At 39.2% G+C, this 25,034-nt stretch overlaps 3 protein-coding genes across 4 annotated transcripts; 1 reads left to right on the top strand and 2 right to left on the bottom strand.

Moving 5' to 3' along the window:
• Positions 1–398: 398 nt before the first annotated feature.
• Positions 399–1,371, top strand: uqcr10 (ubiquinol-cytochrome c reductase, complex III subunit X). The gene is made up of 2 exons (XM_083793059.1): positions 399–583; positions 1,011–1,371. Exons 1-2 carry the CDS (start codon positions 443–445, stop codon positions 1,074–1,076), a joined length of 207 nt encoding a protein of 68 aa, XP_083649185.1. The 5' UTR covers positions 399–442; the 3' UTR covers positions 1,077–1,371.
• A 3,325-nt stretch (positions 1,372–4,696) lies between these two features.
• Positions 4,697–11,993, bottom strand: LOC310879138 (scavenger receptor class F member 2-like). Its single transcript, XM_083793577.1, has 11 exons — positions 11,755–11,993; positions 11,237–11,295; positions 11,017–11,118; positions 10,064–10,583; positions 9,451–9,669; positions 9,035–9,163; positions 8,832–8,935; positions 8,571–8,685; positions 8,294–8,415; positions 7,268–7,402; positions 4,697–5,830 (listed from the first exon to the last, which is right to left on the bottom strand). The coding sequence occupies exons 1-11, from the start codon at positions 11,922–11,924 to the stop codon at positions 4,782–4,784; spliced, it is 2,724 nt and encodes a 907-aa protein (XP_083649703.1). The 5' UTR covers positions 11,925–11,993; the 3' UTR covers positions 4,697–4,781.
• Positions 11,994–12,722: 729 nt separating this feature from the next.
• On the bottom strand, positions 12,723–24,156 carry wdr70 (WD repeat domain 70). 2 transcript variants are annotated; one of them, XM_083794301.1, is made up of 18 exons: positions 24,095–24,156; positions 22,045–22,098; positions 21,832–21,915; positions 21,629–21,713; positions 21,287–21,509; positions 21,127–21,186; positions 20,761–20,894; positions 20,196–20,349; positions 18,144–18,220; positions 17,590–17,764; positions 17,191–17,290; positions 16,584–16,668; positions 16,321–16,459; positions 15,332–15,432; positions 15,147–15,226; positions 14,859–14,975; positions 14,350–14,512; positions 12,723–13,128 (listed from the first exon to the last, which is right to left on the bottom strand). In XM_083794301.1, the coding sequence occupies exons 1-18, from the start codon at positions 24,123–24,125 to the stop codon at positions 13,041–13,043; spliced, it is 1,950 nt and encodes a 649-aa protein (XP_083650427.1). In that variant the 5' UTR covers positions 24,126–24,156; the 3' UTR covers positions 12,723–13,040. The 2 variants fall into 2 exon arrangements, with proteins under 2 accessions (XP_083650427.1, XP_083650426.1); XM_083794300.1 differs by having other exon boundaries at positions 21,629–21,716.
• Positions 24,157–25,034: the final 878 nt, after the last annotated feature.

Genomic DNA, 25,034 nt, shown 5'->3' on the forward strand with positions numbered 1-25,034 from the left:
GATTTATTCCGAATGTGGGCAAGACAGAGATATATATTGTGTGTAGAAGTTAAGATTGTCGACTCAGCAGTGTTGCCAGATTGTGTGAGAGACATAAGCAACCTCTTGAAACATTCTCATTTTCAGATGGGGTGGTTAGGTTTAGTAGAGGGGGCGGAATCAGTACTTCTTATTCTGCCGTGTAGGCTTTCCTTCGATGTGGAAAGCCTGGTGACGAGGTTAGGGGTTTAGGGAATGAAAGCCTGGTACCGACCGAGGCTAAAATACATATTAATATGTATGTATAATAATTGTATATAATATAATATATATTAATAACGACAATATTAACAGAAAAACAAGTCCAAAGTGGCTTATAATAAGCGGACATGGCAACATCGGAACTCTCAGGGAAGTAGTCACGTCAGTTTCTCTCCCTCACTTCCACAGCCCACTATCCAACATGACGCTGGCCAGGTCTGTCTACAATCTGCTCTTCAGGAGAACGTCGACCTTCGCTGTGACCATCATGGTCGGCGCTATCTTCTTCGAGCGGGTGTTTGACCAAGGAGGAGACGCAATCTTTGAGCAAATGAACCGGGGGGTAAGATTAAGAAGAACACATCTCACCATCTCCTGACCTTCTAGTAGAGGACGAGCTAACCGTTAGCACGCTAGGCTAGCTTGCATTGGCGGCTGATGCTGGCCGCTGCGTATCATTGATTGATTTATTAACAGTTTTAAGAATTACAGTACATTTCAAGTACAACTCAATACAAAAAACTGTTAACTGAGTGGACGACACCATAAAGCAGTACACTTGTTTACAATAGGGCCCACTATTTTCAATGCATCAAAACATTAAGAGACGTACGAAATTACGAATATAAACAACTATATAGTCAAAACAGGAAATCATGGGGGGAAAGAAAACATACAGTGACTGTCAGTGAGGGGGAAACGGGGACCATGTAAGTTCTATCAAATTGTTGTCCCATTGACATTGACTCTGCTGTCCCATTTGTCTGCAGAAACTCTGGAAACACATCAAACACAATTATGAGCAGAAGGAGGACGGTGGTGACGACGACGAATAATGGGACGTGGCCTCGTTTTTCGGCAGAGATGGAGCAGGTTGTCACCTGGAGATGTCCAGTTTTTCCTGGATTCCACACCAGAATCGTTTGGGGAACACATGGACAATGTTCTAATATAAAAACATGCTGCCAGACGTCCCATGGGAGTTAGAGACTGGTCAGAATATCATGGACATGGAGTGATGATTCCTGTTTTTCTCCGTGCCCATGCTCCATGTTTATCATGCACAACTCTCCCCATACCTTGTAAATGTACTGTTTAAATTAAACGATGTGTAAATGTCACAGATCTCAAGGTTTTGATTAGTTTCCTGTTTGTTTTACATCGTTTCTTACTGCTACATTTAGCACGGCATCTAATGCTTTCTGCAGCTGCTTGCCTAGACAGTAAAATGTGTGTTCCAGTATGATGGCTCATAACAATGTTATATATTTTTTGTAATGGCTTTGATTCAAGCAGTTACCTTAACTGACCTGGGTGTCAACAGGACTTGAATGATGGCCAACATGCAGTTTTAGAAACCTACCAGTAGATGGAGTTGTCTCAACAGGACAGTTCTTTTTAAATCCACTTTGATCACTCAAGTTAATAAAGGATTGTTATACAAAATATAGCAAAAACACAAAATGTAATGGTCACATTCTCCCTCTTTTATAACTGGGTTAATGTGACTAATCGTGTTCACATTTGCTTCTTTAACCAGATAAAATTTGGAGCGGGCAGTAAATGCATCCCCAATATGTGAAATACCAGGTTACTCTATCAACAGATAATGCCGATTGCTGTTATGACACATTTGCAAATATGACATGAAGTAAAGCTCCTTACGCAACAAAAAATACAGAAAAACGCAGCAGTGCGCAGGGACCTTTACACTTTGTAGTTCACATGACACCAGAGAAACATGTTAAATTGTCTTGGGGTGAAGTCTGAAGGAGTGGGGCCACTTCAAATTCTGTATTAACATTAGCCATCGACATTACTGTCTTTTTTTTTTAATGCTTCATACAAGAGTGTAACGAAAATAGTAAAAAACATCTATAAGCTCACAATGCTATTTTCACTAGTTTAAAATGTTTATTAAAACATACAAGGTTTCTGCTCAACAGCGATGATACCAACTAGTTTATTTGTGGAACACATGGTTCAGAGACTGTAGATAACTTCCTCTCCTATTCAGCAAAAGTGACCACAGAAAGGCATCAATAATATACAGCCACCATGGTGTCAATCATTTTCACACCACATTGATCAAAGTATTGACTGTCTGGTTATTTGTTGAAAGGAAACTAAAATCCTTCGGATATTAAATCTGTAGTCAGCCAAAAGTGTTTTTTACGTTGGTTCTGCCGAAGTAATCAATCCTGGCACACAAGTCATTCAATTGAAGTAGACATACCGGTACTCTATTAGAATGTTAAGAAAGTGACAACAACAAACCCATTTTGGCCACCCACTTGTATTATTAGATTCATCTAAGCTAGTCACTTCTCTGAAAACACTGCATTTTGTGCAGTCAAAACAAGATTGTAATTGTTTTAAGGCCTTACTGATCTGCTTAACCAGCAGCTGGTGATTCACACAAGCTTACAGCATGATGTAATGTAAACAAACCAGAATAAAAGGGGTTCAAATAATCATTCTCCAAATAGAAATGATGTAGCTACAGGCAACACTGCCGCAACAGGCTGTAAATTAATTAATACAAATATGTTTCAATCAGTTATATGGTTGAATGTTTGGCTATGTTCACAAAATGAGTGGTCGGCTTCCTAGTCCTTGTGTTGTGAATTCTTAAATGTTTTCTTTCTGGTTATGACGTGGCATAACAAACACATTGTACAATGTACAATCAAAGTTAGATTGTTACCTTTTATTTGGCTTTCGTGTCTAACTAAATGATATGTTCCTTATGGCTGAAGACATGTTTCTAATTACTAAATCATGCTGTTATCATTTTCCATTCCTATCCAGTATAATGAACAAAATGGCTTTCTCACAATAGCTGTAAACTTTAAAATCCCATTAAATGGCAGGCATTTTATTTGTTTAGTTTAGGGTTAAGAAAATTGTGGGTGAAACATACAATAGCTTAGAACAGGTAACATGCAATGTAGAACTACATTAATAACTTCTGTGTTTGTTTACATTACATAAATTGGGTAATTGAGATTATGTTTACACGCAACCCACATTTTTTTCTGCTTCCATCTGCAGAAAACATGCTTTCCCCCCCTACTTGTCTTAACCTCCTTTCTCCACACACAGGCACACAATATAATGGCAACCAGATGTAGATGCTTTTGAAAATCACTATGGAAACCTCCCATGAGTTTTCAGGGACAAGATTGAACTGGCAGTTATTCAGTGACGGATGGCAATTAGTCGTGAACAAGGTAGGAAAAACTTGTAAAGTGTCAGTGTGAAGGACAGCACTTATCTATCTTAGTACGTCCCTAGTGTACACAGTAGCGGCTATTGCAACAACCCTGAAACAAGCTGAAACGTTCTTGAACCATCAGTGCATTATGGCTTGTGGTATAATGGAATCTCATTTTGATCTTTGAGGTATTTGCTCATCTTTCAGTAAGTTCTGAAATGTTAAAATAATAATAGATTCCTGTGACCTTTATTTCCCTCTATCATATTTAAAGCTAGATTCTATAACATAAATTGTATGTCCACTCCTCTCCCAAAAGGAAAGGTAATTTGCAACTCACAAAGATTCGAATCAGGACTCCCACATTGGAGACCAAACATGTACTGCTCAAGTCAATAGGGAATCCTCCTTGCCCAGGGGACATATTAGGCTTATAAGCTTCAGGCAGGGCTACAATTGTCAACCCGGTGTCTATTACTCAACAGGGTCTACATTTCTCACTAAAAGAACCACCGTAGATGTGCTAATTATGTAGGCCTACCATACAGGTTAAAATAAGCTTTTCTTCATTAAAATAAGTTCTAGACTGCAGCTTTGAGAGCTGAATGAGAGATGCAAGTGTGTGGAGTGGATGCAGCACAGCCAGGCAGCCAGCAAGCTGCAGAAGAAGTCTGGATTCAATTAAGCACAATATGATCTTTAGGTTTTTCCACTGACCCCCAAACACATAAAACCCTGACACAACTGCAGCACACATGTCAGCCACAGAGTCCTCAGCACAGTTCCCAGGCTGTTCTACCATGAAAAGACCTCTTGTCTGCTTGATTCCCTCCCTGTAGTGACTCCATAGTGCAGTGGCTGTAACAGAGTTATACTGTATGTATGTATGTATGCATAATGGCGAACATGGGAAAAAGCCTGATATAGTCTGGCCACGCGAGTCTACATGAGAAGGTGGTAGATTTCTTGACATTTGATGCAATAAACAATACCATTTGACACATTTACAAATATTTCTTTGGATAAAAGTGGTGTAGACTTAATGTGGCCAGTCTCTGATACCAGTGATCTATGATTTCAGTCATAACATAATGTTCTACTGTCAATATATGTACCTATATTTAATACAGATTTCTTTCCTATGAGATCCAACAAAAACAATGAATTAAAAAAATAAAATTGCACGCAAAAGCATCACCTTTCCATTTACTAAGTTAATTACTAAAGTAATATAATGCATATTATACTCCTCTAAATGGATTCACTGATTCGCTTGTCTTTCAATACACAATATTTAAAAGGTCAATTTAAAATGAAGAATAACTTAATTCTTGTCAGACAGAGGGGGCATTATTGCAATTTTCTTCCCTTTCCTCATTTTGGGGTCTATATGTCCTTCCTGACATTTTGTCCTTGGAGGTTTTTTAATGACAGTTTTTTGGGGGGTGACATCTCCCTTTTTGGATCCTCCTGAGTCCTCTTCCTCAAAATGTCTGGCTTCTTTGTTTGGCACATCTGCTGTTGGTAAGCTGCCAGCTCCATGCTGGGGACTTGTGACAGACTGATTTGTGTTCTCTGGTGAAATTGGCTTCTTTTCCTCAGTGTGAAGGAGAGATCGACTGCTTTCCTCCCAGATGTCGCTTTCGCTTTTGTTTAGACACTGAGTCTTTTCTTTCAGCTGAGCAGTCAGCAGGGATACTGCCTCTGAGTTAATGTTTGGTTGGATCGCGTCCCTATTCAAAGAGCAAGTGCTCTTTGGTACAGAATCATTGCTATTGGTGGCTTTCCTGTCAGAACGAAAGTTGCTTATATGTCTGAGAACATTTTGCACTGCCCCGTTAATGTGTTCCAGTGGCAGTATGTGTCTAGAGGTTATAGTCGCTGCGGTTGGGGAAGCATCATCTGTACCAGTTGTCTCCCGAGGACTTACAGATTGTTGTTTGTTGGTTTTCTTTCTGGAGCTCTTTGTTTCATGTATAATTGTCTCTATCTGAGCTGGCTTATCCGGATTGGATTCCCTGGATCTATGGATCCAAGACACCTTGGGCTTTGTGGATGGGTCTGGTGGCTGTGGTTTGACCCTTGCTGCATGTTTAGATTTCCCCTTTTCTTTATCATTGCTCTCCGTGTCTTGATCATTACTAAACTGTTGAGGAACAGAGGGCTGTGACCTGCTGCTGGTGGACTCTGATCCACTGCAGGATGCTTCACTCTCAGATGATTTCTGACAGGAAAGCTCATTGGGGTTGACGAAGGTTGGGTCAACTGTTTCTAGATCATCAGGCAAGGTTTCCACTTCAGAGATTCCACCACCATCCTCTAACACTGTGGTCTCTGTTGTGTTGAGCCTATCTTGTTTATTCTTTTCATTTTCTAAGGACGAAAAGGTTAGTAGTACAATTTGTTTGTCAGACATTTTACAATAAATTCTACAAATATAAAGCTTTTACATCAATTCTAATATGATACCATTCTGATTGAATTAAATAGCCATGACCTCGCCTTTTCTAAATCTATAATTTGACAAAATATGCTTTAAAATGTTCTCAAGCTATAAAATAACCTGCATATAAACCACCTGGTTTAGGTGTGTCCTTGTGGTTATAGACCTGGTTGGTAGACCTGGTTGGTAGACCTTGTTACATATTTTGTTAAATTAGGCCTTTGCCTTCTCCAGAGGTTCGATTTCAACATCCAATTTCAGCACCACACTCACAAGAAAGTGTCAAGTAAAAGTCAGTAATCCAAAGGAACAACCAGTGTCACTCACAGGATATACTGTTACATAGGAAATTTTGTGTTTATTCTTAATCTTATATAATCATATAATCACACATTTTTCAAAATGCAGAGACAATATGTGGGCCTATCAACTTGCCTGTTTGAGGTTTTGGGCTGGTGACCGTGGAAGGACTACTTCCTCTCTGTTTTCAATTGCTTTACTATTTCAACTGTCGCTGTGCGCCCAATAAACTGATTTGGCACATCTTACCACTTCCTCCTACTAATGCATTTCTTCTATTGCTAATGTCTTTATTTTGAAGGGTGTAACTTTGCCCCATACAGATTAGGTCATGCCAAGACTAGACCTCTACAACAGAGTTTAGTTAGTTCAAAACCATATCAAGTTGAACATTTAAGTTGAAAGTTGAAGTTTATTTGCGTAACAAAATATATAAATATTATAACTATATCATTTATTTTGTAAGAACTTCAAGTGCTGTAGCATCTTAGATAAGATGGTACCAGATGAAACAAAGATCATTGCTTGTAAGCACTAACATCCTGTCCAATTCCAGAGATCCAGAGATAGTTTTCAGTTCATGAATTCTTTCCGTTACTTTGATGACAGGACATGACTAGTTCTGCATTTGTTTAGACCACAATTTAATTAGGTAAAAAAGTCAAAATTATCTTTTGGAATATCTCAAACAAACCTAGTTTCAGAAACCATGTATCTGTTCTAGTTACCAGAGTAAGGTTGTAAAAGTCAACACCATTATTCCTTTTGAATTTTAGATTTTTTGATTATGCCATTCTTTCCTTACTGCTTACTCTCTATAAATAAAACTGCAACTGCAGTTTCTTGGATGCAACAAAAAGAAACATGAGAGCATGGGCTAGCCACTTTCAACCTGGCATCCCTATTTTCCCTAAGCTTCAAAAGATTTAAAACATTTTCAAACAAAAAATTAAATATAAAAAATAATAATTGTGATTTAAATTTAAAAATATATTTAAAATAACAATAGCGGATATACTACTGTATAGATACAGCTTACAGTAAGTACTTAATCCTCCAACACTCACCATCAGGGCAGGCCTCTGTAGTCTCTGCTAAAGAAGAGCATGAACCTCTTCGAGATGAAGATGGAGAGGTTTCCACCACAGATGGGGGCTCAATGAAACTGCAGTCAAATGTGTTTTCAGGGTCACGGTGTGACACTGCAGGAAAATAACCAGTATAGATATATGTTAACATAGGCTTAGCACTTTCATATAATACAGCAGATTCTCAACCTGTCTGCTGGGGACCACTGGTGAGCCACAAGGTTAAGTGGGCCGCATGAGGCAAGTTGGTCCCAAAATAACTAGCCAAATATTTGCTTTTATTGATAGTAACAGTTATATAAAATAATAAAGTTTATAAATATTTTCATGGTATTTATTTTCTTAGAAAATGTTGTGAGCTTGTAGATCTGCTATTTTCACAACTTTTGGATGACGCTCTTGTATAATATGAAGTAAGCCATTAATTTACAAAAACAAACAAACAAATACAAAGTTAGTTCCATTGATCCAAGTCGCAACACAATCTATTGATTGCCCATTAAAATAAACTTTTGAGACTTTCAAGTGGGTCCTGATCCGGAAAAGGTTGAGAATTTGTTTGATAAGCTTGTTCTCCTTTATAGATTGTATATTTGATTGATTTGACACACGATCAAATTCAGAAACAAAACTGTCCATTTACCACTTACCATCCCCGAACCCCGTCCCCCTCTTCGAGAGGACACAAATTGCAGGTTGGGATAATTTTACCACTTCCTGTTAGTGGTCCACTGGGGCCCTTGTTGGAATGTGTTTGCATTTTGTGTGTGTGTGTGTGTGTGTGTGTGTGTGTGTGTGTGTGTGTGTGTGTGTGTGTGTGTGTGTGTGTGTGTGTGTGTGTGTGTGTGTGTGTGTGTGTGTGTAATGGGATGCTCATGGGATTGGGTGGTTTGGGATATTGGGGATGGGGAGAGTTCTAGATCTAGACAGTGGTTGGCATGGAACAGAAGATAAATGATAGAAAAATTATTCATGAGCAAGTAATCTCAACAAAGCAACACATACCGAGAACTTTGGGCAGCGTCTGCCTTCTCAGTGTTGAGACACAAGGCAATTTAGAGCTTATCCATGTGAATCCTCCACAAAGTCTTCGCTTTGCTTTTTGCTCTGAGCTTAGTAGGTTATGTCTAAGAACAACATAAAATAAATTTAATTCTCTAAGCATACATACTGTAACATTCAACCTCATACACCTTTTAGACTTATTTTGTAATGGAAATTATTATTTAGATTTATGCATGCAAAACATGCATGCATAAATCGATTCATCGTTTGTGCTCACCCATTGAGAGTGTTTTGTCTGCAAACACAACAGCAGCAGAGAAGTGACAGGAGCAATATTAAAAGAGTAGTGACCAGCACACCCGCTGCCATTACTCCCATCCTCTGGTTTGGCTCTGGAAGGTCATAATTAGCGCCATACCATTAATTCCATACAACAATATATTTATTATTGAGGTCCTTTTAGAACTATAATGTGTAGAGCTATTGTCATCAGCAATATTGAAAGAGTTTCTTTATAAATAAGTATATGCTATCTTACGTAGATAGCATGCTCCAGACACAGGATTGCAGTTATTCTCATGACATGGACAGGGTTGAGCACACTTAATCCCATATTTACCAGCTGAACAGGTCAAATTGCAACTGCATATAAAGGAAAATGAGGAAAAAAATACATTTACTCGAAAACAGTAATCTCTCCCATTGATTCAATGTATGTATCTCTTTCACCAAATAACTTACAAGATTCCATGGAAGCCTGGATCACATAGACATTCCCCTGTTACGAAATGGCATGTCCCATTGAAGCAGTCCTTGCACTTAGTGGCACAGTTATCTCCATAAATGCCATTGGGGCACTTGATCTCACACCTATTGAGATGTAAGGTACAGTATAAGTCTGAATATACTACGAAGTATGAACATTATTGACTTCAAACCTACAATATAACCATAGTTCCTATATTCAGCACAATAAGCACTCAAAATGATTACCTGCCAGAATAAGTGTGTGTGTGTGTGTGTGTGTGTGTGTGTGTGTGTGTGTGTGTGTGTGTGTGTGTGTTTATATTCACCATGAAACTATTTCAATTTGTTCAAATTCAACATTGAAACTTAACACGACTTTATGATATAAGTTAACCAAAACATTTTCATACCGGTCACCCATCCAGCCAGGGTTGCAGTGAGGGCATTTTCCATCGATGCGGTTGCAGACGTGTCCATCTTTGCACGGTGGGCACACATCGTGGCAGTTCTCCCCAAAGAATCCATTTGCACACATTTGATCACACCTGGTGCCATTCCAACCACGTTCACATGTGATGCACCGTCCCTCTGTCACTTTACAGGGTTGCTGACCTTTGCAGTGCCCACACCTGGATAAAAGGTTATGTTCTATATTATACATCAAAATATATTCTCAGTAATACAACAAAAGCATTACACAAATTACAGTCTGACTGAGGACCTTAGTTCTGTCATTAGAACCACAGACCAATTAAAGTCCCTAACTACGTTACATACATAATGGCCACAGTCTTTACAGAAACATGATGTAATTATAGGGATAGTTTAGACCCCAATTATGTTTTTCCTTTTCTATCAATTACTCACCCCATGAACACTTGAATTGATGGATATTGTCGCATTCCTAAGCCTATTACTAATTTGGTGCAATGGTTCCCTATGGAGACTCTTTGTGTCTGTCTATGTTGAGAATGGAATGATTTAAAATATACCTTTGTCTTGACATACTACTACAGTACACACCTGTTGCGACAGTTCTGCCCATAGAACCCAGCTGGACATGGCTCTCTGCAGAACTTTCCCCGAAACCCTGGTCTGCAAGTGCAGGAGCCGTCAGCCTGATTGCAGCGTCCGTGGATACACCGGCACATGCTTTCACATTGAATGCCCCAAAGACTGTCTCGGCACTTGCAGCGGCCAGTGAGCTGCTCACAGGGAGAGCCATTGCATATACACTGGGAATTACAGGTACGTCCGTACCATCCAGGATTGCACTGACACTGGCCCAAAACCACATCGCACACAGAATTGACACTGCAGTAGCACTTTTTTGCACACTGTTTACCCCAGAAGCCTGCATAGCATGTACACACGCCAGTGTCCTGGCTGCAGATGCCCTTCTGGCAGCCACAGGCTAGCTCACAATTTGACCCCCAGCGATTGTGGTTACAAGTACAGGCTCCTGAAACGTCATCACACTGTCCGTTTGGATGGCAGGAGCAGTGTCCCTTACAGTCAGGGGCCCAAAACTGTGGTGGACATTCTGCAAGCATAAATATAGAAAAATCGTGAAAGTATTTATTTCAGAAAACTTGGGATTTAGATTTCTTTTTAATTTGAGGTCAGGCCTAAATGGGTTAACCACATGAACCATATTCTGGGCACATTAATAATAGGCGGACATTCTGCAAAAATTTGTAAACATTTGATAAAAACAGCTAATCTAAATCTGCTATTTTTACCAGAGGGGACCAAGTATAGCCGCCTAGTCAGTGGACCCCAGTCAACAAAGTATACAGAGTTTAAGTGGTATCAAACAAATCTCAAACTTTTGAACATTGAAGACATTATATAAGATCTTAGGTGACCATGAAGACCATACTAGAATGATCCAGGATATTGTTGGAAAATCATTACAAATATATACTGAAATATAATTTATAAACAAATAATTAAATATCAAGGCATCCTCTTACTCGTATCACAAGTGGCTCCAAAATAACCATGTCGGCATCGACACTCATTCGGACGTACACAGACTTCATTCACATTGCAGGTGAAATTTCCTTCACATATTGCTAGAAGAAAGTAAATGAAAAACTTGGTGTAATGATAATTTCTATATTGGCTAATATATTGGTAGGCCTACAAGAATGAAAGTCTTGTGGAATGTAGAAACCTTGGAATTTGAGGTACCTATTAAGCATTCATCTCCTTGTTCTCCCCAACCATTGCAACACTGAAAGTGCACAGATCTGTGAAGAAACAAAGACAGCTGTAGGCCTATGCAGGTACTAAATGCTACATAAAAGTGCATATATAGGCAATAACATATACAGTATACATACAGAATAATGCAATATGAGCAGAATCAATTAACTCTGGATATCCATCACAATCTCATAGGCTACTCAGACACAGACCATAGGCTACTTTAACAGCAAATAGACATTATTAACAGATTATTATGAATGTAGGCATAATGGGAAAACATTGCAAATACTACTAGTAATACTACTATCTAGTATCTACTAGGCCTACTACTACTAATAATAATAATAATAATAATACTAATAATAGGCATAATAATAATGCATTGTATATTGCCCTTTGTAAAGTGCTACAGTAGCCTACAGATAAAAGCATTTGCATAAAACACATCCATATATTTGAAAATTCAAATATAATTATAAATAGCCTACTTACTTACTTACCCATATTTGCAAACATTCCTACCCCTGGGATTGAGTCCTCCTTGGCAATGGATGCAACAGATTAGGATACTCAGTAAATACACAGCAAAGTTTATATTCCACCTTTTCATGATATCAGAAACAGCATTATTGGCGTAAAAAAATCTAATCAAATGAAGTCCAACAGACATACATTCGTCAAATCAATTCCAAAACTACTTGAAAACTTTCAGACCGAACACTGAAGAACCCCTCGAACTTCACGCCCCGCTGTAGGCTAGACTGCGTGTCAAAGAGAGCCCGTTCCAAAGATATGGTATCCCAAATAAATGTTTCTACGGGTTCGCCGCGCGAGGCGCGACACCGTCGACCATCGAGTTAGGTGAAGTATAGACCAGTAATTTACTATAAAATAAACATTTTTGGTTTGTATTAGGCATATGCATATGCATGTAATTATACTCCGACTGTGCTTTCCTTTTTTTTGCTTTCCTCTGCAGCTTGTTTAATTGAGTTGAAATGACCACATTTTCCTGAATAATATTAATAGCTATTGTATATAATAATACAAATCACAAACGAAGAAAGCAATATTATCAGTAGGCTCGTCTTTGTCTAAACTCTAAAGTCTCTTTAGTTTAGAGTAGACTAGAGATTACGGGTAGGGCCGCTTGCTGTTGCCTCTTTTATCCAGTAGGTGACACTAAAGCCTAATTTATATAGTATACGACAAGGCAAGCCATTGCTTGATGCTTGTCCCACACATGACTGTTTATGGTCCCACGCAGTACAAATTACTAGGCTTAACAAACTGGGGTGATTGTGATTTTTAATTGGAAGGAAGTAGGATTCAGGGTGAACCTTTACCTACAAACTTAATAAATACAGCACAGACAATGATAACCCCACGCAACCAGATATTCACTACTTGGGACACTCATTTCCCTTTACACAAAACCTTGTCAAAAAATAAAAACTGCACAGCCAGATTCAATGCATCAGACTCATGTGTCTTTATTTACATGTTAGGGGACTATACAGTAATAGTATGCAAGAGAAAACATCAAAACTCAGTCAAATTCACTGCAAATCCAATCAAAGGTGAGTCAAAGATGCAAAACTGTACACATTAAAAAACTGTACATAGTAATCTAAAAAATAACAATGTACAATGCCACGGGCCTGTGGTAAATGACTGCATCTGGGATATTATTTGAGGCATCAACCATTTCAGGATCCATGGGAGAAAACTTGACAAATGATTAAAACGTGATTTAGGATAAAAGTTCAAAACAAAAATGTGTATTTTAGATCTTGCGTTTCTTCCACTCTGGTCCCTTGTCATCTTCCTCCTCTTCCTTAGGTTCTTCCTCAAAAATAGACACTGGCTGTGTCCTGATGGGAGATACAGAAATATGTGTATATTTAATCAAGATTCATTTATTTATATAAAAAATAAAAATACATGATACTTAACTTATGCCTATAAATTAATAAGTGCAGCCAGCCAGGCTAAAGTCTTTTTATGGTATATGCCCATTTTACTCATGATTCGTGTGTGATACTTGTGCCTGCTCTTATTGTATATTTACTAATGGCCATATGCAAACTGGGCCAGCCCACTGAGCCCAGCTCACTTTTCTTTTTGAGTGGCACTAGCCCCTCTATGTCGAGCTTTGAGGGTTTGTGTAAACACAATGCCCAGCTTTGACTGTTTAAACACAAACATTGAAGACAAAAGTGAGGACGCAGATTGTGATTGGCCACAATAAGATGTTCTTGTATGATGATAAGAGCACCCCTCACTTTACACTGACAGGTGTGATTTGTTTCTTACTACTGTTGAATCTCTCTGCTGTGTTTCATGCTTATTGAGGTGCTGCTATGCACCACCATGACAACTAATTTCCCTCAGGATCAATAAAGGTCTACCTAGCCTCGATACCCAGGCTTTCATTTCGTCTGCGCAAAAAATGAAAGCCTGGATTTACGCATGGTGGGAAAAGTGGGAGTCAAACCTTCTGCGTAGTGACGTCAGGGCTCTGAGTGGTGTGCACCCCTCAAAATAACACCGTGAGGAAATCATTACCAATGGAACTTCAAACGAGGCTATGCGAGGAAAATGAGGAGAATGGCTGAAGAACCCACTACACCGTCTAAGAAAAAAACCAACGTGTGCCGACTCTGTGGAAATAACTTTGACAGTCCGTTAGAATGGTATACTCCAGCAACCAGTGGTTTCTGCTTCTGGTCGACACGACAGTGCTGCACTGGGGGGGGGGGGGGGGGGGAGACCGGGGCTGACGGACAGATTGGTGAACCAATCAGGGTGTGCGCAAATCTGAGCCAGAAAGGCCCTCCCATCTAGGCCAGAAAGGTCTAGTCTAGCGTTAGCTCAGGCTAAGGTCTACCCATCTAAATGTAGTTGTTGTGCAGCACAAATAAGAGTTCTGATTGAATCCTGTTGGGATTATCAAAGAATGAAATGCATGTTGTAAACATACAGTAGATGGAGTATCATGTGAACGACAGTGAAACAAAATTGGATGCATTTAATTTACCGGACACGGTAAATTGGATACTTCTATCACTAAGAGTACAGTAATCAGGTCCTACTTTGTGTATGCTGGTGCAACCCAGTAAGGGTTCTCCTCTGCCTCTTTGGCGTGGCGTAGGATGGCTTCCCTAGGATTGCTGTCATCCGTTTTATCAAGAGCAATACTCTTTACAATGTGTGAAGACAGAGTGCCACCATGAGCTGCCACTCGACCACCCCGACCTGTTGGGGCACAAGAACACTGGATTAGATTAAAAGACAAAGTCACTTTAAGTAAGCATGCATCATTCTTTCTCCTTTAGTAAGCATGCATCACTCTTTCACCTCGAGTGAGCATAATAAATCTTTCGCTTCGAGTAGCTCCCCTCTATTTCTGATTCAAAACTGTGAATTTCATCGAAAGGTGACAAGTTTGCATGTCTGTAGTTTCTACAGTTAGTCTTCAACTGCAGCAGTAATACATACCGGTAATATAAAATGATTACCATACTCCAGCTGAGTACAACTGTAACATTAGTGAGAGACAGAAAGCTCAGGCAGTGTCTGTAGTGATTGTTTTATACATTACCGGGTCCAGACACAGGGGGTTCAGGCTTGTGAGACTTCATGGGGTCAAGTCTATCCTTCTCAAGTTGTTTTCTGGTGCTGCGCTGACGGGCCTCTCTGAACATAGGCAGAGCATGTGCTGGACACATGAAATACAGAGACACATTAACCATTGAATCCATAGTCTTTACTTTGTAGAGCAAATAGCAAAAATAGCTGATCTATAGGCTCACGTGTCGCATTGTGAGCCTGTAGATCTGCTATTTTCAAAATATTATACACACACACACACACACCCTTAATAACTTACGTGTGATAATGTAATCTTGTGTCAATGTCTCTGCTTGTCTCTCCTTCCTCTTGCTCTTCACAACACACAACTTTGCCCCTCTGCAAAGGAAAAGGTCCGTTTAAAATGCTGCTATTTCCTATTTCAGACAGTTATCCAAGACACTAAAGATAATATACTGTATTATGCCGTGTAAATGTATTTACCTGTGGCTTTTGTCCTTGTCATAGTAAACTTTAGCCAGTCCATTCCCAGTGCCTACCATGATCTGGTTCAGCTTTGGATGCCACAAACAGCGGACAACACTCTGGAATACACACAATGAGACAGCTAACCATGAGTTACAGTTGTGTTAATATGGTAACTGTTGCTCTGGGCGGACATTAGAAAAACCTATAGTTCCCCCTGGAGGAACTAATGAACGAAGTGTATTATTCTATGATTGACAGCATAATGTCTGGACCCCAGGAAGACTAGCTGACTGCCATGGTATCAGCTAATGGGGATCCTTTTCAAATAAACAAATCGGAGCAAATATCTTGCAGTGTGTAGTAGCCCTTAACTAGTCTGAATCCACAAAATCATCACATACTTAAGAATTTGGTAAACCTAGGCTAAAACTACAGAAGGCATCCAGGAAAGCTTGAACAACAAAAAAGGTGAAGTAAGATTACTTACTTACAATACTACTGGGTAGTAAGACAGTAAGCACCCTTTTAGAGGTTCTAGTTGTAACTTATATAATTACAGAACCAGCAATCAAGTAACAGGAGTGGTATGGCATAATTATGAAAGACTAATATGAATTGATTAGTGGTGACTTTGTATGATCTTTTAATCTTTCCCAATTAAATGATAAAATCATTCAGTTATTTTGAACTAAAACAAAGTTGGTTATTGTAATTAACGTGCTGTATCAAGGATTTTGTAGCCCGACAGCAGCTCAGTAGCCTGCTAAGAAGATACGCTAGTAGATTTATAAAAAATAAATATTGCTCCAAACATTTAAAACAGGTTTTCTTTTTCTTTTTTTGTAGTTGTTTTAACTCACTTTGCTGTAGAGATGTTACACTTACAGATTGGATTATTTTGTTTTATTATATGGTTTTTCCAGGCCACAGTGTGCCTCCTCTACATGTTTGGACCCATTTTGTTATGTGCCAGTTTGTGAAAAGGATGTTGAGGGACTACTCACAGCATTGGTGACTTCCATTTCGTAGACATTTTTGAAGGAGACACGGTCAAAGAAAACCAGTTTCCCACTGCCATCATCCTTTTTTACAGAGGTTCCTGTTACTATCAGCTTGTCATCTGGGCTAAAGCAACAGTCAGTCCTGATGGTGACATATAATATACACTTAGTTACTTATTGATATTCCACACTGCATTGCAGCACAGCATATAAAGTAGATGCACAACAGCAAAAAAGAAAGGAAACTGACTGAATGTTTCACTTACATAGGGAAGTAGTTAGTCAGCCCAGTAGCTACATTCAGAGGTGACTTGAACTTGCGTATGTCCCAGATCTTCAGTGTGTCGTCACCTGGCGCACACACACACACACACACACACACACACAGTAGATAATAGATTCATTGGGACAAAGAGAATACTGAGACCTGACCTACTGCAGTGAATAATGTATAAAATGACACATAATGAAAACATTTCCACACATTTAGATCAATTGGAGACTTAATTTTATTAAAGACATTGAGTGAAAGTTAGTTAAACTCAATGATTTTGCTCAATATCTATAGCAGCGGTTTTCAAACTTTTCAAAAACACCAATAGCAATGGGCAAGTCAAAATCTCATGGAACACCTTTATTTATACCGAAAATTGTCTATCTACAAGCTCACGACGCATCGCGATGTGACACATGGGAAACATTTTCAAACATAAATAAATAAAACATTGTACTGACATGCTGCCACCTCTATATTTTCTCTTTGGGTCAAACATGAGTCATTTCACCACTTGGAGGTGAACATTTACTTCGGCGAACAGAGACACCGCAGACAATTTATTCTTATACGCTTTGTAGGGATAAGGTTTTTCTTACCTCCACGTGAGGCCAGAATGGTACCATCATATGAGAAGGCGAGGCATGTTGTATCTGTTCCCGGAGCATGAGCCTGACGACAATGAAACTTAGAGTGGACCTGAAGACACAAAGATTTACATAATGAAGTCAAAAATACAAAAGGTCTAGACTGAGAAAGCAAGCAGATGACCAGATTACACTTTACCACTGAATTTGAGCAAATTTGATTTTACTATAATCTTCAAAATATTTGACATAAAATTTGCAATGTACCCCTTCATAAATCCTTCCATTTCATCATCTATAGACCTGCATAATGTTACTTTCTTGCATTCCACAGTATCAGAGAGGAGCACAGACAAACTGACCTAAAGCTGCTGATTCTGCATCATAGGCCCATAAGACAAACATACTCACGGTCAGGTTTCTATCCCATATCTGGATGCTTCCATCTTGGCAGCCTGCAGCAATGAGCTTGCCGTCACGGCTGTAAGTACAACATGTGGGGACGACCTTCTTTCCCTGGAAAGAGCGGGGTTTAAACACCGACTTGTGGTGCTTTTCTGAGCTGAGGTCCCATGTGCGAACAGTGCTATGGACAGAGAGGAACATTTATTAAGTCTTCAGTATCATGATTCATGAATAAACAAGAACTACTACAGTTATCACAGACAGAGAATTGCATGCAATATGTCCAAGGAATTTGCATATGATGGAGCTATATGTTGCAGGTTATGGATCCTCATCCTATTTTAGTGCTTTCCTTTCAATGTTATTAATGTATATTCTTTTTTCATTGACGTTATGCCTCAAAAGGTGGGAACATTTGATGTGTATTTGTATTCTTTGAAGCACTTTGGATTGCCACGGTGTATGAAATGTGCTGTATAAATAAAGATGCATTGCCTATCACACAGAATAGTACATAATGTCAAAAACGTCCCTTCTTCTGCTACATAAATAATACTCACCCATCATTAGAACAGGTCATAAATTCTTCTTTAATTTTTGGGTGCCAGGAGCCATCATTGAGCATAGCCACGTGACCCTGAACAAAAATAGAGAATTGAAGTAAAAAATAAATAGGAAAAGCCTGTAAGACAATTTGAGAATCAAGTTGAATATGTTTAAAACAAAACACAGCCCAGACTAAGGTGGTCTTTACACGAGAACGGTGTTCATAGGAAACACGCAACGGGACTTTGCCGTTTTATCTGGAGATAGTTGCTGTCTAAAAGAGGCCTAAGACCTTTAAATCATTAATAGAAGGAAGAGTGTCCAATCAAGCTGATTTCCATTGTGTTTTTCATCATTAATGTAATGCTGTGTAGAATGTGCCATCGGGAATTTAAAAAAATATATATATACAATTTTCAGACCATGCCCAAAAAAAACGTTGTGAAAGGGGAAACCTCAACCTTGCATTGGTCGACCCCGTCCTAGACAGGGATATAAATTGGTGTAAGAGAATATTGAAATTATGACCGATCTCCGATTATTTGTAGGGTCATATCTGCCGATACCGAAGATTACTTTATTATATTATATTATATTGAGCTCATTAATGATTTTATTTTTTTTGTTCGCAGATTGGTTCGCAGATTGGCCCCTGGCTGTCAGCCCATCGGATCTCCTGCTAACTCTACTGATGTTATAGAATGGAACTTTCAGGGAAGGCAATGAAAATTGTTGCAGTCCTATTAGACCCTTTCTACACGAGAACGGCTTGGGCTGTTACCCACACAAGTTTGTAGCCGGCATCGAAGTTTCGAGCTTCCACATTGCGGTTATGTTAATTATGCATGTCGTCCAGACGAGAGCGGCGGGGCGCTCCGGACACCCAGAGAAAGCTGTAGTAGTATAGTATGCACGGCCTGTAAAATGCATGTGTGTTATGATCTTTCCGTAGACTACTGGGCATAATCAACTGTAGCTGATGTTTTTCTTTTTCATTACAATTGTAATGATTTTACATAGGCCTACTAATATTCTCATAACTACCCTCTTCATAGTTTGCAGATCTTAAAGCTCACAACGAGGGGCGGCACGATGCATTGTGAACTTATGAGTTTGACTTTGGAGATTGAATATATTTGGTGCGCAACACTGCTGAACGTCTGATAATTGCTCATTAATAGTTAATAGATTGATTCCAACTGCTGCCAGTGCCTTGTGCATGAAAGCAGCTCTAAACATTTTGCCTAATCTGCAGCTAGACAAGAGAAATTGCACATAGGCTACTATACAAATACAAATTACAAAAGTATAAAAAAGAAGAATTAGAAACAGTGAAAACAGGCCGTTTATAGAGGTATATGAGTTACACAAAGGCTTTTCTGTGACATTTTGGCTGCTTGCTTGCAAAGAATATAGGTTAGAGAGCAAGTTGAAGCATGGATAGCACCTTCAGAATGTTTAACTTCCACCCAAGAAGACGAAGCACTTTGACGAGGTCCATGCGTGATGTGCACTGCGCAGGAGAGACCTGCCTGTGAGAGGGACGGACAGACAGCGGTGGCTGCGTGCTGCCCATCTTAGATATATAGCCTATATACTAATCTATTCTACACTACACCATTATAGTAACAATAATGTAGATCATGCTGCATTTCCGGAGAAGAGATTTATAGACATTATGTGTAAATATAAAATAGTTGTGATACTCGCAAGACAAATTTCAGTGTGAACTGACAATAAAGTACTATATCATATCATATATCATATCATACTGGAGGTGGAAAGCCTGGTGATGTGAGGTTAGTTTGTATGGGGCGAGGGGACTATGGTGTCACAGTTTCAGCAAATAGGTGGCATTTGCTGTACACACGACAAAGTAGCGTCTCCGAAGTTTGCCACTCTGGGAGCCGGTTTCAAAGAGAACCGGTTAAGTCCCCGTGTGGCAGAAAGGGCAGATCGGTTACTTGCGGGTAACACAGAATACATCCTCGTATAGACAGCATCTGAAATTCCACGAGATGCAAGCATGACAGACATCTCCAGTCAGTAGTACTAATTTGACGTACCTTTGTGTTGACCATATCGACAATGTACTGGTCTCCCTTCACACACTCCATGACATTAAATCCATCACGGTCCAGAACTTTGGCCTGGGCATTGCCGGACACCACTAAGATGACATCACCAGTGATGCTGTACTCTAGAGACCTGATCTGATGGCTGATAGGACATATATAACACACATACAGTTACAAGTTAAAACAAAACAGTGTGCTGCCTGTGTGGAAGTAGCACAGCATTGTTCTATTATTCAAATCGTTTTTTTGTGAGCAGTAGAATTACTTCCTCCAGACAAACGCGATTATGCGATCGCATAACTCAATGCATTATCAGCCAAATGGTGCAGATTATGCAGGGGTCAATTTTTTACTTTTTTTATATTCACCATAATAATCATAATCATGATAATGAATATGTATTATTACTTGGTTCCAGCTGTCAGAATAATTGCTCTGACTTTTCATTCTCACCTAAAACAAATTGTATTTGTAACTGAATATACATTTCCTTTAAGTACAGTAGTAATGCATTAATTTGACAAATAACACACTGAATTCAGTAGGAACTCACCATTCACACGGTGTTAGGGATCTAAAGGCCTGAAGGGATTGGTCCATCCCAGCAAAGTCCCAGAGCCGGACACTGTAATCAAATCCTCCACTCACCAAACGAGCTCCTGAGGGATCCAAGGCTAGGGCCGATACCTAGGGAGGCAATGACTTCATTCACTAAGCAGAGACAGGTCTGTTTGTGGGATCAGGTTTATCATAGTGGCCCTATAACAGCTCGAAAGAAGACAAAAAGACTGGCAAACTTTTTCAAAAAGTAATGATCTATTATTACGGTTTCCTAAAAAAGCTAATAAATAATTGTCCTATTGAAAAGATGAAACATTACAGTAGTTTACAGTGAAGAAGTATATGGTTATATTCTTACCGTTTTGTTGCCGTGCTGTAGGGTGATTTCATGGGTGTTGGGAATCTTTTTTATAGGATCCTAAGAGAAGAAATAATAGGGGGCACAGTTATAATGATCCAAGCTGGGACTGACTCATGCATGATCATGGGGATCAATTTCCAGTGAGTTAAAGACTTACATCATCTTCATCCTGCTCTGTATCACCATCGTCATCATCATCATCATCATCATCATCCTGAGCTGTGCGGCTCATGTAACCTGGTGGTAGAGGTGGACCAACTAGCTCATCATCATCGTCTTCAAGTGCGAGTTGGGGGGGCACTGGGGGTCCAATAAGCTCCGAGTCTGAGTCTGAATCACTGTCTCTGCTGCTACTGCTCTTACTCCTACTTTCTGGATTTCTGTAGGAAAACACAAGTCAGGAAATAACATACAGTGACCCCTAAAGTCAAGCCAAAATTAAACAGGAACTCCATTCAAATAGATGGCTCAAATCAGGAGCCACTGTCACTGAAACTACCTGGACACAGTAGCTGGTGTTTTTTTTCTCGGCACAACTGAAGGCCTGGCGGGTGAGTCCATACCATCATCTTCCTTCTGCCTCTCTTCTGGGGAAGGAAACATTTGGCATTAGAGCCATTGGCTGATTGGCATGGCTCAAACTGCATTACCGTATATTATGGTTGTATCCCCCCCCCGTCCTCCCAGCTGTGTTGAACAAACCTAATACACGACTACTCCTCTCAATGGCTGTTCTCCTTGTTTGTTCAAATATAGCATCCACGTCAAATGTACGGGCCTTCTTCCCTGAAAAAGGAAAAAAAGTAGCGTGAGACAGCACTTTCTTAGATGAAACTGAGTAATCTTTGAAGATTAAATTAAATGAGCATGTCAAGGTGTTCAGTTCTTGCTGTGTAAATGGTGGCCTGTTCATACCAAATCCAGAGAAGCCCATCAAAGAGGCCATGTCCGCATCACTGGCATCGGACACTGCAAAAAGAAAAAAGGAACAGTTTTAAGGAATTCTCAAAATAGGGCTGGCTGGGCTATTAACCAAAACTATACCAAAACAATATTTAGAACCAATAACCCATTTTGGCCTGAGATCAGATTCTAAAAATGTCTTCTAAATCCTGACAGTTCTGAAAAAGCTATGTTTCTATGTCAGTCGTTCTTCGATTTTTCAAAAATAGCAGACCTACAAGCTCGTAGCGCGCGGAATGAGCTTGTAGATCTGCTATTTTTCAATAGCTAAAGCATAACATAATGCTAACACCAAAAGGGGTTCCCTCCCAAAATGGGATAAACAACTTATAACTGAATAATCGAGAACATTTTTTTTATAGTTTTGTTTTTTCATTATATGATTTAGTAATCAAATCGGCAACTAATCACTAGAATTCTTTGCAATTTATCATAGGTGATTTCCCACTTAACCATAGTTTTCCCAGTGTTAAGTGTAACTAAACTAAAGATGAGTGATCCATCTCTCTTCCCTTACAATCTGATGATAGTTGTACAGTAGCAACTGCAAAGCAAAATATGACAACGATTATAGTATCAAGAAGAAAACATATGGCTTGAATATTTATTTTTAAATTACCTATTTGAGTTCAGAAGAGTACTGTTCCTTCTAGACTGACACAGCTATTCTTTAATCATCATATGTATGCATGTATGCAGTCAGAATAAGCCTAAAGACACCATGAGTTGCTTTAATTTTATGAATTATATTTTAGTTAGAACATAAAGTTATAACCTAACATATTTTAAGGTGATAGCTAAATAAGTGTCATAATCCGATTAATCGATTCATCATTTAAATAATCGCCAGATTAATAGATTATGAAAATATTCGTTAGTTGCAGCCCTAGATCCAAGACAGAGATGTGAATTGTGTGACCCGATTGTCTGAGAGGGAGGAAGCAATACAAAGGCTGTGGTTTCAACAGGTCATGGTGCATCATTCATAATGGTCAGTTAGAATCTAACTGACCATAGACTGTATCTATCTAACTGTTAGATAGATACAATCTAGTCTAATAAATTAAGCTTTGAAAGTTAATTAACAGGAAAGGAATCACAGGATGAAATCCTACAGAAGCTGTCCATGCTGGCAGCCTGGCACAGTAACACATGCAATACATGTATTATGTATGTATAGTTACAGCATTGCCTTCAGATATGTTTAAACAAAGTGTACGCTGTGAAAAGGGTCTACATTGACTATTCTAGAATAAAGGAACCTAATTGTACATTATCATGTCTCAATTATTTGGAAGCAAAGTAGCCACAAGGCAGAAACTGTTAGCACACTCTTAGTTGGTTGATTGCTTGATTGATTGAATACTTTGTCAGAACTCAGAAATGTATCAGTACAGGATACAGTCAAACAGCAATGTAATCAGTAGAGCGTACAGTTAAACACGTCCAATGGGATCACCGAAAAAAGTCCTTGCTGTCTTGTTTCCATTCAGTCTGGGTATTCAATTCATAATCATGACATGAAAAATAACAACAAAATTCAAATCATCATAAATGGTAAAAAAAATAATAATAATAATAACAAAGATACAGGTTGGGGAACAAAGAAGGGAGTTATAAGGAGGTGGGGGTAGTCACTAGACTTAAGTTAGGGGGGTCATTTCCTCTCCCTTTGGCATGCTGGAAGGTGGATTTCCAGGCCTGTTTTAAAGGACACCAGGGATTTGCCTTTTTTGAGGGAGTCAGGGCATTGCTATTAGTAGGCTAATATTGTAATGAACTAGCTAGCAGCGATGTATGCATTTTGCATTTATTCAGTTTCCGGCCGTTAGCATAGCAAATGCTAGCTCTGGTCCATAGCCCAGCTGCCGTTGAGACGGCATTAGAGGTTAGAGCTATGGACCAGAGCTAAGCAAATGCCGTCTTTAATGGCCAACATCGGTGGTATGTAACATAAAAAGTTACATACACCGAAACACTAAATAATATAAAAATAACTTACTGCTTCCCATTTGTTTATTGTTCCCCGCCATGATTATTTCCCGGCATACACCTCGCCAGTCGCAACACCTATTTCTACGTGTGCTTAGACGGTTGGAATCTAATGTAAAAGCCGTTGCCGCCACCTACTGTTACTGGAGTGTTACAACTCCCCCTTTAAGAAACGTCAAGCAGAACGTTACTCTGCATGGCGGCCATCTGCCTCGAACGTGTCGGGGGCATGATGCGACTGTAAAAGGTCGGGGGAGAGAAATAGAGAGAAAAATAGAGAGAGGAGCGACAAAGAGGAGATTGTAAAATACAATAGCCTGTACAATATTACAATTGCATAAAACGAACCCCAACCAAGAGTTTGGTCACATTTATTGACCAATGCTAAGACATTCCTTGAAATCCCTAAAATTACAGTGTTAAAAATAGTATATCACTGCCACATTAGAAGAACACGGCACATAAGATATCCAGTCTTACACAAACATTAAATTCCCATTGACAATGAATGGAGAATTTACGTCATAGGCATAATGTGGATGAGCAAATCGGCTATTTTCGACCCACACAAAGTGGGTCGAAAATGTAATTCCCATTGACAATGAATGAAGAATTTATGTCATATACCGGTAGGCCTAAATATGAACAAATCGGCTTAAGTCAATTTTTTTGTCCTACACAGACATTAACTTCCCATTGACCATGAATGGACAATTTTACGTCGTCCACTCACATAGTTAACAGTCTTTGTATTGAGTTTGTGCTTGAAATGTAGGCTACTGTAATTCTGCAAACTGTTAATAAATATTTCAATCAATCAATCAAAATATTTCAATACCTAGTGTCTAGAGCAAATCGACTTAGTGTTCATTTTTGGGGCGCCTATATAGGCTACAGGTTTCATGTTTGTTTTTAGTTCAATGTTTGTCATATTGTCTCTTTATTGTTAA

The sequence above is a fragment of the Protomyctophum parallelum genome (genome assembly GCF_964188405.1).
Source record: "Protomyctophum parallelum genome assembly, chromosome: 21".
In the NCBI taxonomy this organism is placed as follows: Eukaryota; Metazoa; Chordata; class Actinopteri; order Myctophiformes; family Myctophidae; genus Protomyctophum; species Protomyctophum parallelum.